General features: G+C 35.4%; 6 protein-coding genes across 6 annotated transcripts; 4 read left to right on the top strand and 2 right to left on the bottom strand. All coding sequences in view use genetic code 12, as the record gives it.

Moving 5' to 3' along the window:
* Window positions 1–63: 63 nt before the first annotated feature.
* On the top strand, window positions 64–2,619 carry DEHA2C08668g (DEHA2C08668p; the record flags this gene model as incomplete). Its single annotated transcript, XM_458055.1, has 1 exon — window positions 64–2,619. One exon carries the CDS (start codon window positions 64–66, stop codon window positions 2,617–2,619), a length of 2,556 nt encoding a protein of 851 aa, XP_458055.2.
* A 277-nt stretch (window positions 2,620–2,896) lies between these two features.
* DEHA2C08646g (DEHA2C08646p) lies at window positions 2,897–3,574 on the bottom strand (the record flags this gene model as incomplete). The annotated part of the gene is made up of 1 exon (XM_458054.1): window positions 2,897–3,574. The coding sequence occupies one exon, from the start codon at window positions 3,572–3,574 to the stop codon at window positions 2,897–2,899; it is 678 nt and encodes a 225-aa protein (XP_458054.1).
* Window positions 3,575–4,197: 623 nt separating this feature from the next.
* DEHA2C08624g (DEHA2C08624p) lies at window positions 4,198–4,479 on the top strand (the record flags this gene model as incomplete). The annotated part of the gene is made up of 1 exon (XM_458053.1): window positions 4,198–4,479. The coding sequence occupies one exon, from the start codon at window positions 4,198–4,200 to the stop codon at window positions 4,477–4,479; it is 282 nt and encodes a 93-aa protein (XP_458053.1).
* A 260-nt stretch (window positions 4,480–4,739) lies between these two features.
* Window positions 4,740–5,744, top strand: DEHA2C08602g (DEHA2C08602p; the record flags this gene model as incomplete). Its single annotated transcript, XM_458052.1, has 1 exon — window positions 4,740–5,744. The coding sequence occupies one exon, from the start codon at window positions 4,740–4,742 to the stop codon at window positions 5,742–5,744; it is 1,005 nt and encodes a 334-aa protein (XP_458052.2).
* A 481-nt stretch (window positions 5,745–6,225) lies between these two features.
* DEHA2C08580g (DEHA2C08580p) lies at window positions 6,226–7,620 on the top strand (the record flags this gene model as incomplete). The annotated part of the gene is made up of 1 exon (XM_458051.1): window positions 6,226–7,620. One exon carries the CDS (start codon window positions 6,226–6,228, stop codon window positions 7,618–7,620), a length of 1,395 nt encoding a protein of 464 aa, XP_458051.2.
* Window positions 7,621–7,679: 59 nt separating this feature from the next.
* Window positions 7,680–12,446, bottom strand: DEHA2C08558g (DEHA2C08558p; the record flags this gene model as incomplete). The annotated part of the gene is made up of 1 exon (XM_458050.1): window positions 7,680–12,446. One exon carries the CDS (start codon window positions 12,444–12,446, stop codon window positions 7,680–7,682), a length of 4,767 nt encoding a protein of 1,588 aa, XP_458050.2.
* Window positions 12,447–14,165: the final 1,719 nt, after the last annotated feature.

The raw sequence follows: 14,165 nt of genomic DNA, 5'->3' as shown, positions 1-14,165 counted from the left end.
GCTGTAAATTTGATAAACAAAAATAGATCTAATATGGTTCTTTAAACAATCAATAAGATATAAATGTCATTAAATGCTAGTAGGATTAAACTACTTCTAACGGAGGACTTGTCGCCTCATAAAATTTCGTTATTAATTCTTATTGTATTGTATTGTACCGATTTGATACAAGAAAATAGATTGCAAGCGGTACTAACTACAATAGTTCGATTTTTAGAGAATGATTTAATATACAATGAAAAGAAAGAGATGGTAATACTTCCCGAATTACGTGACTTGTGTTTTAGTTTAAAACACTCCATTATTTCTGATCCTAATTATGTGTCTACTGAAAGTAAATTAGCCGCCGAAGAGGATGCTAATGAAATACAAAAAATGTTGTTGCAGGCGTTGTGGAACATAAACTCTGTTGAAAGCTTGGATTCACATATAAAAAGAGCATATTGCATACTTCTGGGATCATCTGCTGTAACAGTTGAAGAACCGGAATCAAATCAAGATATAAAGAAGCTTATATCACCGAGATCATTGCTTGGTTCATTTATAAAAAAGATTATAACAACATTTAGATTATTGCATTTTGATGAAGAGTTTCTTTTGTATGAAGCATTTGTTGATTATAGAGAGCCTTCCAGAACATTATATATATCATATGGAGGTAACATACAGCATTATAATGATAAACCCGAAAATATGATTGATTCTAATAGCAAACAATTAGAGAAACAAACATTTGCGTTAGAGAAGTCAGGACTCAAAGGGAATACGATAAACGAAAGTAATGAAAATGATGAAATTCTCTTTAATACGCTTAAAACTCAATTAAATGAAAGCTTAGGTATAAGCTTACCAACTCCCTCACAGTCGTCTCAAAGCATTAACTTGAAACTACTACCAGTCCCGAAGCATGATATACAGGTTTTATTAGATAAACAGATAAGTTTATTGGAAATATATGGTACCGAAACTCCTAAACTATTGCGTGATGTGATGAAGTTAATGACATCTCCTAATTCTAATACATGTCTGATCCAGAATACTACTTTTAATAATTTGCCATCTTATTACTATATTAATTATTTAGAGAGTTTGCATGAACTTGATTATCAAGGGGCATTCCAGTCGTTACACCAATATTTCGATTACATGGTTTCCAATAATTCGAAATATTTCTATCACTTCGCCTTGATTTCTCGGGCATCTTTACATCAGTTTTTTGGTGAAGATGAAAAAGCACTAGATGCAATTCAGGAGGCTATATCTGTTGCAAGAGAAAATAAGGATAATTCAACCTTGACATATATTTTATCGTGGCTCTTTAATTTTATGAAGAATAAACCTGAGTTATGGAATACTCAAACCTTTTATCATAATAACAATGAACAGCATTTGTTGGACTTTTTAGTTAGCAAAACCCAAACAGTTTCACTTCTGCTATATGCCATGAGTTATCATTTTGAAACGTTACATATAATGAACAATGGTGGGCCATTGAACAAGTATCTTGAGAGCTTGTTAAAGGCCACTTATATTTCTATTAATGACGAACTACCTTCATTTATAAAATCTGCTGAGATGACTGCAACTGTTTGGAGTAGAATCGGTAATCCGCATTTATGCAATGTGTATACAGATATTGCTCTTGACTATGCCAAAGAAACAGGGAACTTAACTGACGATTTATCAATTGAAATAAGAAAATCATTTTTAGACTATTATAATGGTGACACGGAAATAGCATATTCGAAGTTAGAAGCTTTGAAAAATAAAACAGAGAACGATCAATCACTTTATAAAATATTGCAATTACGGACCTTAATAATGCTAGTAAAGATAGCACTTAGAAAAGGTCGATTCAAATTTGCACAAAAAATTATGGAAACTTTGTCTAATAATGAAATTCAAGAAATTGAACTACAAGCTGAAATAATATATCTAAATGCTGAAGTAGAAACTGCACTTGGTAATTATTCGAGAGCTTTGACTTATATTTCTAGTAATTTGTCGCGTATCGAGTCACAACATTCTAAGACTCAAACTAATTTGCATACTATAATAAGGCTTAATTTACTTAAATGCCATATATTCAATAAGTCTGGAGCGCATTCGAGAGCTATATCCCTAGTGATTCAGCAAATCCAACAAGGGAAACAAACAGGATTCAAGACCTTAGTCGTTGAAGGTCTAATCATATTAGTTTCGATTTTGAATAATATGGAATGTTACGAAGATGCTTTTCAAATTTTAAGTGCTATAATGCCAGAAATACTTATGGTTGAGAACAAAGAATATACTTCTGCAGCTTATTTTGAATTTGCTAAAACATGCTTTAAACTAAGTTCTCAAGACCAATTAGCTTCACTTAAATTAAAAGTAAACGAAAAGCAATTACTCAATAGATTTTTGAAATTTTTAAATACGAGTATTAGCGGATTCCGTCAATCTTTGAATTTAGAGATGTTGAAGGAATGCTTCAAATTGGAAAAAGATATGGCTGATATGAAACAATTAGATGAGCTCCAGGAACATTCGGCAAAATCGTTAGAGAAATTACATAGAAGAGCATTAGAAGAAGCTGATTATGGATTTGTTTTAAACAACAATAAAATAGGAAATTAAGTATTTATGATATAGTTTTGATATTTATTACTAATGAATGATTAATTAAATGAAATTCGACAAAGCTTTATACCAAGTTCCATCAACCAGAAAATTCACTCGATGATAAGGACAGAAGTAGATATACAGAGAACAATAAAATGTATGGATATATATATAGAGAACGAGTTGAAAAATCAAGCGATAATTAGGCTATGCTCATTTTATAAGGCAATTACAGTGAATTGTAGGTAAAGGCTTCACAAGAAATTCACTCGTCTTAGGTTATTGCAGTCACTTAGTTCTCCTTTGAAGATTTGTCTTTGGCATCCATAGTAGCCAAAATCAAAGCTGCTGCTCTTAATTGGATAACGTTTGCAAACTGTTTGAAAAACCAAATAGGGGCACTTAAGAATACTAGAACCGTACCTAACCAAAAGAAATCAAAGTAATGCAAGTAGATGGCCACGTAAAATAACTCATTAACAAGACAAACAACAAACAAAACGGTTCTATTTGTATAATACAATGACAATATCTTCGATTGGGACTCATCAACATTCTTATGGGATGCAGAACCACTTGACATCATTGCATACATATGGATATAATGAGAGGCCAAATCCAAAGAGACTAGCAATTGCCAAAGTAAACAAAAATCAGGATAAATGACACATAAGAAACATGTTAATGATGTAGTGGCACATCTGTCTGTGACCATATCTAATACTGTCCCATACCTTGTACCTTGATTATATTTTCTAGCTGCGTAGCCATCGAATGCATCTAAGAATCCTGAAATTCCATATAAAATCAAAGTACTTATGGGACGATTCTTCATACAAATAAATGACAAAACTGCTGTCAACACACGAAAATAGCCAATCAAATTAGGTATGTAAAGCATAACATCTTGAACTGTTACGTTACCTTTAGTTGGCTTTATTATTGCTGAGGTTTGCGGTGTTACCGACATAATTTTTGATTAGTCTCTAATAATATTGGCGAATGCTTCCTGAGAAATGTTGATTGTGATGCAATAAACTTCCTATTCGAATACTTGAACTTGAAGCTAAAGTACTAATTGAAAACTGAAAAAAAAAAGCTGTATATGGAACTTCAATTGAATTTTCGGCGAGCAGTTCTGATATAAAAATTCTGAATCGGATTTTTTTTAGCTGCTCTTTATGGGGAAAGCGCAAGGTAATGATTAACGGCTATATATAACAGAATATGTGATACCATTAGATATCATGACAATAGTAATGTGTTTCATGTCGTATTCATGGTCATCTTGTTAATCGCAGTCGGATAGCACCGGATGTAGTGATTTCATATGATTTCGATGTAGAACCTCTAACCTCTTGATTTTACTGTAACCTTGCATTGTTAACAAATGACTTTAAAAACGATAGAATGTCAACATATATACTGTAACTTGACCTGGTTCAGTTGTTTTTGAATTAAACACATATTCGATTTTAGTATCTCCCATAATTAGCCATATTCAGGTACTAATAGGGTCTACTACAGTTGAAAAATACCATTGATCCTTCAGAAGAGTATCGACAAGAGAAAGGTCAATGCCAACAGCAGAAGATGTATGTAAGTACACACTTATTGTTGTTTAAAGCTATTGACTATGTGAATACAATGAGACTCGATAAACTCAAAAAATCAGCTTTCATCTTTTTGCTTGATTCTACAGACAATGTGAGATGTAAGCCATCGGTAAGATATTATATTAGCCAAGCAATAGGGAAAGTTCCTACGAAGTTTGTATGGAAAACGGACAAGGAAAATCCGTTGAACTACCTACAAGGTTCCGGTTATTATTTGAAATGTAATACAGACTACACTGAAACTGATGTAAAAACCTAATGCATCAAATACCCTGGAGGCTGCGTTGTTAGCTACTACGTATGGGTACCACAATAGCCAAATTGAACTAGAACTTTGTCTAAATTCTAGTAAAAATAGCTATCAAAGCATAGATAAGCATCGCTTCGAACCGGGAATGTTCCGCAAATATTACTAAGCATCATCTATAGATTAACAGAGCAATCATGGATATCTACCAGGTAATATAAGAAACCAAATCGACCAGAAATAAACTGTTATATAGGAATTGATAATAAACAATGTCTTCTGGAGCAATATTAGTAACAGGAGGAACAGGATTTGTAGGAACTTATTGTGTAATCCAGCTGCTTGAACAAGGATATGGTGTCCATACATCCGTTAGAGACTTGAAGAAGGAGGCCAAATTACGTGAAGTAATCAAAGCAAATAGTAATCTTGATGATGAAACCATTAATAAAAAATTGAAAGTGTTTGAAGCCGATGTTACCAGAGATGAGGGATGGGCAGAAGCATTCCAGGGTGTTGATCATGTACTCCATGTTGCGTCGCCCTTTCCGCTCACTGAACCGGAAGATCCAAATGACTTGATAATCCCAGCCAAAGAAGGTACATTGCGTATATTGAGGTTTGCTACTTCGTTCCCGTCCGTTAACCGTGTTGTGCTTACATCGTCTTTCGCAGCCGTGGGTTATGGACATGCTGAACGTTCCAAACCATTCGACGAAAACGATTTTACGAATCTTGACGGAACTAATGTAACGTACGTTAAGTCAAAGACAGTTGCTGAAATAGAAGCGTGGAAGTTTGTTAAGAGTGATGCCAATACTCACGCGCAAAGTCCAATTGCATTAACCGTTTTGAATCCAGCCTACATTTTTGGGCCTCCTTTGAAGAAGAGTCCTGATAATTCGTCATCTTTGAAAATAATTGACCTGTTACTCAATGGTGCATTTGCTGATGGATGCAAGAACATGTATTTAAGTGCCATTGATGTGAGGGACGTGGCTAATATTCATGTTCAGGCTTTGCAGACACCAGAGTCAGAAGGGAATAGGTTTATCTTGAATACCGGGGAAAACGTTTCACTTTTAGAGGTGGCTAATATTCTAGCTGAAAACTTGCCAGCTGAATATACGAAAAATCTACCAACCAAGGAATTAGAAGGGACTAAAGATACTAAGAAGCCATCGACTAATGAGAAAGCCAAGAGAGTATTTAATTGGGAACCAATTCCCTTCAAAGACGCACTTTTAGCATCTGCAAAGGGATTACTAAATATATAGGACTATATGGATTGTGTATGATAATAGATCGACCGTAATTCTTCAAAACCATTATTAAAGCAGTAGTAGCCATATAGTGATCTAGCCATCTACATAATTGTCGATGATTATTAGTACACTACCTTCGAATACAATATGGTATTATATTGAACTACTAAAAAGTGTTGTAAAGAATTTTCCACCTAATGCAAATGGGTATAAGAGATTGCAAAACTCTTGTCTAACGAGAAAACCAGAAGGGGTTTAATTGGAAACATTTAAAGCAGGTACTACTTGAGATACCCAATGGTCTACTATAATGACCATGTATATTAGCTTTATATGCTATGATAAAAGTTCATCAAGTTGTATGCCTTTTGCACTCTGTATCTGTAAGCGAATATTTTCATGCGCTTAGAATTAGCATCTAATTTTTCATTGATATTGTTTACAAATAAATCTGCAAACTTACTTTACTTTAATAGAACTCTTTCAAGCAACAATGGTTTCTATATCTACACTCCTACATGGAGGATTCTTATTGGTTGGCCAAAGTGCATATCAAGATGTTGCAAATCCTCAACAGGCATCAGTCGAACAGTATAATATAGTCCGATTTCTAGGTGGTGCTGGACCCTACATTCAAAACCCAGGCCACGGTATTTCAACAGATATACCAGATCAATGCACAATTGAACAAGTGCAATTGATTCTGAGGCATGGCGAGCGGTTTCCCAGCTCTAACGCAGGAAAGCAATATGAGCACATTATGCAGAAATTCGAAGATTACAATGGCACATTCAAAGGACAGTTATCATTCTTGAACGACTATACTTATTTCGTATCAAATCTGGATATGTATGATCTCGAAGTCAGTCCTTCGAATTCACGTAGTCCCTACGCTGGAACCACAAATGCCTTGAAGCATGGTGCGGCTTTTAGAGCTAGATACAACTCTTTATACAACGACTCAAATACTATTCCTGTTTTCACCACGAGTAATACTAGAGTATACGATACGTCCCAAAGTTTTATTAGAGGCTTTATGGGCCAAGAGTATGACGGGAGAAAAGTTGACACTGTCATTTTATCTGAAGGTAGTGAAATGGGTGCAAATAGCTTGACTCCTGCAAGTGCGTGCAGTGCGTGGGATTCAGAGGAGAATAAAAGTATTTTGAGCCAGTATTCCAATGAGTATCTTCATAATGCATTAAAAAGGCTTTTAAAACTTAACCCAGGGTTGAATTTGACTACTGATGATGTTTATAACATGTTTGGTTGGTGTGCATATGAAATCAACGTGAAAGGTGAATCACCGTTCTGCGATTTATTTACTAACGAAGAATTCATTAAATATGAATACTCAGTCGATCTCTCAGATTATTATTCAGATGGTCCAGGTAATTCGGTCATAAAACCAATCGGATCGGTACTCCTAAATGCATCCTTACAATTGTTAAAAGACGAAACTCTGCCAAACAAAATTTTTATGTCGTTTACTCACGATACTGATATAACCAATTATATATGCGGTGGATTGGGCTTATTCGAGCCAGATCATCCTTTGTCTGCTGATCATATACCATTCGTTAATCCATACGTTCGTTCTCATATTGTCCCACAAGGAGCACGGGTTTATACAGAAAAACTTAAATGCTCGAACCGAAGTTATGTCAGGTATATTGTTAATGATTCAGTTATTCCAATCAATAATTGTACTTCTGGCCCAGGATTCTCATGCGGCATGACCGAATTCGAAGAAATAGTGAAAAACAGGTTGGATGGGGTTGATTACGCCAAACTGTGTAAAATTGGTAATGCAACCAGTGATTTAACATTTTACTGGGATTATACTAAAGTTAAATACGATGCACCTCTTAAGAAGGCGTCTTATTAGTTTATAATCAAAGTACGTTAAAATTAATCCATATTAGTTTAGGTATATTTAGTTTCATATCACCATTCTAAGTCACTTAATAGGTGTAAATGCTTTTGGTCTAGTTGTACTTTTTCTTTTGTTACCCTAATCTTATTATAATACACCAGACAGCTATTATTAACGCATTCATTCATACAGTTTCTAATAGTTCGAGAGCCCAAACTCTCATAATTCATATTCACGCATAATTCACACGTCTTATCTGCTACTAATTCTTTAAATTCTCCGAACTTAGAGGACATCGAAAGATTTGCGATTAATTCCAATTCATTATTTAGACATTGACCACAAATATATTTAGATCTAGAATATTCTTTTAATTTCGACCCACAGCATGCACATGAATTTAATTTTATAAACTTTGCGAACTGAAAAATATTGTTCTTCGTTTCAAATAGTTCATGGTTGAATTTAGGCAATTCTTTATACCAACCTTTGATATCTACTCCAATCAAATTAAAAACACGTTCTAATGGAGGAATCAAAACCCTCGTAATATAATATTCATTATCCAAGCTTAGAGGTTTCAGTGTATTGTATGATTTAATAAAATCCTCTGGCGATATACATCTATCTTTTACTCGGATTTTCGAAGAGTCTTGGAACACAACATATGGCACCCTTTCACGATATTGCGGCTCATTTCTGGGGTCTTTATTCACATTCCTATTAGCTACAATAGCACCAGGCGGTAAATGAGCCTCATTTTTGTAAGTTCCAAACCGTACCTCCTTTGCAAAGCAAAAATCCTTTATGGAAACTTTGTTGATTAAAATCTTGTAAAATTGCTCCATTGTATACTTCTTGATTAACGATAAATTTTTAGTGTCAAATAAGATCCTAATTGTCTTCTCGACCATTTTTTGTTGAGCGGGTATACCATCTCTTCTAATTGTTTCTATTCCTTTTGCATCAAATTTTGGTTCTTGTTGATCTTCATACTCATAACTATAACCAACATACCTTTTCTTCGCTAGCAAAACACAAGGATGATAAACCTTTTCGAACTTTAGCTTTATAGGATCCGGAAATTTATCAGTTATAAAGCTTGCAAGCTCGTTGCCAATTTTGAAAGCATCTTGTTTAGTCTTACCCGGTAAATAAACGAACAAAGAATCAGTATCACCATATACTACTTTCGCTCCATAATTTGTCAGTTCAATAAGATTCACTGATTGACTTAGAATCTCTCTTCCAGTTGAGACAATAGCATCCGCAATATCAGAATTTGGCATTCTTCCACTAAAAGTTGCAGAAGTATACCCATATGTAACGTTTGCAATTAATTTTAAAGCCAATTGACGTGAATTATATAACTTTATTAGCTCTGGATCATCTTTGAATAGTTTCATTACAGATTTAACATTGATTCTAGCATTCAAAATTTCCTCAAGCATTTTAGCTAACATAGACTTTCGAATAGATGACTTAACAAATACGTAACCATTAGGTGAAATATTTAAACCATCGTTTTTGGCAAATAAATCAACTAATCCAGGTGGTAATTTTAGGTTCTTCAAGTAGCCAATAATGTTCTTCCTTGGGCTAAAACCATGTAGTTTACCCAAAATAGTAGAGTAACAATAATTGTAAGCAATCATAATCGATGGATATAAAGATTGAAAGTCTAAAACGATTAAAGGAGACTTGTAAAAATTTGAGTCCGGCTCCATAATCAAAGGAATACATTCTAAAGGTCTCATTTCATGAACCTGCTGCTTGGAGACTGAATTTAACAATATGTTCTCTGCCTTTGTTAATCTACATAAAATTGATTCAACTTTAAATTGGGACCCCCTATAAAAATTAGAATTGAAGTCAATTCCAATTAACCGGGATTGCTCAACATTTCTTGTTATCAACTCTTGAATATCAATTATTTTCATTATTAATTGAACCCTTCTCAAATAGTACTTGAAAACAGATAACAATTCCAGAAAATCATTCCCATAGTACCATTGACTTAATTGAAAATTCAGGTATCTTGGTAACGTTTGGTGAAGCAAGTGATATGACATGTTCTCCAAAGAATAATTTGTAAGACTTAATTCAGATCTCAATAATCTCCAAACGTTTAATATATGGCGTCCATTAATTTTAAACGCAGATGTATGAGTATATCCCCATCTATCACCAAACTTACCATTGCTTTTAAACTTACAACGACTGAATTCAAACAATAAATTTATGTCGTAAGCATTTCGAAACCGTTCTATGACATATCCCCACGATAATGCGTTTATCTCATATCCAGATAATATATCTGGGTCGAAGCATTCAACAAGCCGAATTAGTTGATTAATCATCGACTTTTCATCAGAAAATATTGCAACTGCAGGCTTTTCGACAAGGAAACTTGAAACTTTCTCTAATTGCTTAGCAAAATCCTCTCTCTGAGAGCCTGGTTCATGATAAATCAAAATACCGACTTTATTATTATTTTTGTCGAACATATGATTTGAATCACTAAAAGTATAAAAAATCACGCTAATAGGATCCACGTCTGGGTTAGGTAATAGATCATTATGAGTATTAACATGTATTTCTAAATGGAAATTAGTTAATGAGTTGAAGGAATTTGGCCTACGAGAAATCTTTTCCGATCTATATGAAAATTTGTAGTCATTAGTTTGAGTAATCGGAGGTTCGATCTGAGATCGGAATTTAGATCGCTTGTATTTCATTTTAGCTTCCTCCACAGCGACCCATTTCTGAATTTCAACCTTAGAAGGTGGTTCAGCAACATATCTCCAGGAACAGATGTTTCTCGCACATGCTCTAATTTTTGATGAACTTGAATCACTTAGAGTTTGCTGAATCATCAGGGACATAGGTAATGAACTAGAACCGGCTTTCACTTTAAACGCTTCAAGCGTGTTATAATTAATAAGGGGAATACTAATTTTCTTATTAGCGAATATCATAGGCCTAGAAGGCATATCGGATTCTTTGTCATAGTACGGATCAGTGTAATTTACCTTCAATAGATGTTGGTCATCGAAAGTTTTCATTATACGATTACGGTCTAATGCTTGTGGTTTCAGGACTTCATAAAAATGCCTACCATGAGACGAATGCATTAGGTCAGGGAGCTTGTTGGTTTGCTTGGGATTAGTTATTTTGTTAAAGAGATGGTGAGGTGAACTAGGCACTTGTAAAATTGAATCGCCTTCTTCCAACGTTTGAGAAAGCGACGTTCTCCTCCTCTTCCTTTGACTTACTTCAAACATTATTTCGTGGTCAGATTTATTAGGCTGACTCCAAGCACGCTCATGTTCTGCAGGGTCAATATCATTTTTCTCGACTCTATCATCAGGATTAACATGTTCAGAATCCGTGAAATCATCACTATCGAACTCTAAATCTAACGAAGGTTTAGAATCCGGTACAATATCATCTTCACGTATTACAGCACTTTCTTCACGCGTAGCGATATCTTTGAGTATCACTGCATCTTCAAATAAGAACGAATAAACGTTCCACTTAATTAGATCGTCATTGAAATTCAATAATGAAATGCCACCAGACGAACTGGAGATTTTCTCAATATCTATTAACTCAAATGCTGTTGGAAATTTAGAAAGCTTATCAGACTCAATGAATTTCTTGAAATATGCATCCAATTTATTGGTAGGGCTTGGTTTAGTAAGAGAAATTACATAGTTCATCAAATCATTTAAATCAGATTGATTTTCCCAAAAGGTTCCACCCAAGCCTAAATTATTCTGCGAAAACTGCGATTCAGTCATTTTTGAGCCTCTTGATTCACATTGATATTTCAAATCCTTGTAGATATGATTTAATGAAGATAAATATATTTCATTGTTCGGTATCCCAGAATTAAAACTACGATTTTCAACGAACTCATGGTGCAAATGTCGCTGTTTTATATAACTTCTGTTGTGAATGCTCTCTGTCTTGATATCAAATTCTAACAAAGACCTGCCAATTCGAGCAAATTTCAGTCCTTCGAGTATATTGTTATGGTTGATGAACAGCTTCAAATACGATTTGAGGTGAGTGGTGTCTATATCGGTATTATCGTTTAAAATGGGGTATCTGAAATAAGTGTTGTCGATTTCTAACCACCCACACCCAAACAAATTGAAATCAGCTAAAAACTGAAGCAAATACGGAATATGTGCCTCGTATACATTTACCGCATACGACTTTTTCGTACCCTTGTCAAAACTAGAGCTGAATTCGCAAATATTGATGTTCTTGTCATGGAAAAGCGTGGTAAGCCTGGTCTTGTACAACGGAGAAAGCAACGAGATCTTGTAGAAGAGCTTGTATCCAACTTGATATCCGTAAATTGGAGAACCTTTACATATTGCCACCTTAGCAATGAACTTTCTTTCCCCCCCACCCGAATCCACATCCACGTCTATCGTCTCTTCTTCTTCTTCTTCTTCTTCACCCTTCTTTCGACGAAATGATTGCTGTAAGCTATTTTCAAGGTATTCCACCAACTGGTTTATATAGTTTTCCGACCTCAACAATGCCTCATTCTCAAAGCAGTCAACGTACAAATACGGGTAGTAATTGTGAACATGAACTAACACATTGTACGAGAGGAATTTGACCGGCTTATTTGAACCGCTATGCTTCGTATGATCATTATCACTTCTTTCATCGCCATCATCTATACCCACAGACAACGACCCAAAAATCCTTATGATTGGTACCTGAACAACATCATTATATAATTGATCTAGCTTCAGTGTATGTGTTTGATATGTATCGTAATCGTTGATCTGGACGTGTAATCTAGCATCGCTCATGTAGGGTCCAATAGCGTCTATTAACCGTTACAACAAACAAAAAATGCTTCTGGCGATCCACTACACTTAGTACGGGGGTATTGAGTTCCTATTACCAGAGGCTTATTATACGAATATACGCCTTTTCTAACAAGACTCAGGATTGAAAAATTAGTGCCCTGGCGAAATCATATATCCGAGCATGAAGGGTGTATATAAAAATAGAAGTCATCATACCGCATTGATTCTGACATCCAGCACAAATAACAGCTAGCCCCCACGGCACTTCATAGTATAGCTGCCTAATTTGGTCGTAGTCTTTATCGCAATACCCCTTTCACTACTGTTTGCCTCACCACAGCGCATCGATTTCAACGCATGAGGTATACTACAGCGACTACAACACCTACAATCGGTCCCGGTACCTATTATCTATCCCGTTCCGCGTTTTTTTAAGGGCATATTTATATTTCAACTGCTTAATTCGTCCCCAAACTAATAGGGCCTTGCATACTTTGTACGGAATTAATCTGATAAATTATCCGATTTATCAACAAAAATAAAGCCCCTAATTGACCTTCTCGTAACTAATTCTATTTCTAGGTTTCGCTTGCACCGTATATAGTAATCTTTTGTTCTTTTCTGTCAATCAAGAATCATGGACTAATTGAGCAATAAAATACTCATCAGAGGCGGACGCCCACGGCATATATCCTTATTAAGTATTTCTTCCACACCCAACCCAACTGATTCTACTGGCTTATCCAGTCTACCCTTACTGAAACGCCTCAATTATCTTTTTCTTTACACAGTGCGTTACATGCATGGTAACAATAAGACTTTCGCAGCCGCTCATCAACCCATTGGGCGAACAATCCCGTAATCTCTACCACGAAACCGGAATGTCGCAATATCGAAAGTATCTCTCTAGGTATTCTTCGTCATGTCGCCAATGTCGCGCTCCTATTATTCACCAAGTCTTATTAATCATCCTTATACTCAACTAGCGAATGATTGCTCCTAGAGGCGTCTTGTGACCGGCATATCATACACCCTGGAATATACCCTGGTATCCGAGGAGTCCCAAACGGTCCACGTCGAGGGCGAGAATTCGTTATATTAACTATATCGTATTCCGTTCCATACCCCTGTAGTTATCGTTAATATGTAGTCCCAATCGATTCCCGTTCATTTTTGTAAGCGGAAAGAGCTCCCCAAATGTGCTATACGCGATGCGTCGTAATGGCACTTCGCGGCTTCATCTTTTATAGTTGGGAGAACTTGCTGGTGTCGATCGCAGTGGTTTCGTAGTTGGGAGACGCCTCTAAATACTTTAGGGTTTATGTTACTAAACTCCACATACGCCTACAACAAAATTACGGATACTAGATTTGTTATCCAACCGATTGGTTTATTCACAATAGGTGTTTCGATGTTCCTACTATAACAAATGTGTGGATAGAAACGCAGGGGTTACTGATGTTCAGCCTGTATTGAAGCTCCCAAATGCGCTTTTTCGGATTGCATGGGACAGTGACAATAGCATGGGCCCATATTGCAATTGCTACAGGAACTAGCTACTTCGAACGTTCGTTGATGTACGTTTACATATATCGCTGTAAGCTGCTTGTAGGTCTTTTCTCCATCAAGTATCCGTATATTTGCTTTCATTTGGGTTCATAGTTTTCTGTTAGTAATTAAAAATAAATTCTCCAATACTCACAGAAAATAATTTTCTGA

Source organism: Debaryomyces hansenii (genome assembly GCF_000006445.2).
Source record: "Debaryomyces hansenii CBS767 chromosome C complete sequence".
Taxonomy (NCBI): domain Eukaryota; kingdom Fungi; phylum Ascomycota; class Pichiomycetes; order Serinales; family Debaryomycetaceae; genus Debaryomyces; species Debaryomyces hansenii.
The sequence above is the reverse complement of the archived record's forward strand: the minus strand, read 5'-3'. Positions and strand labels throughout refer to the sequence as shown.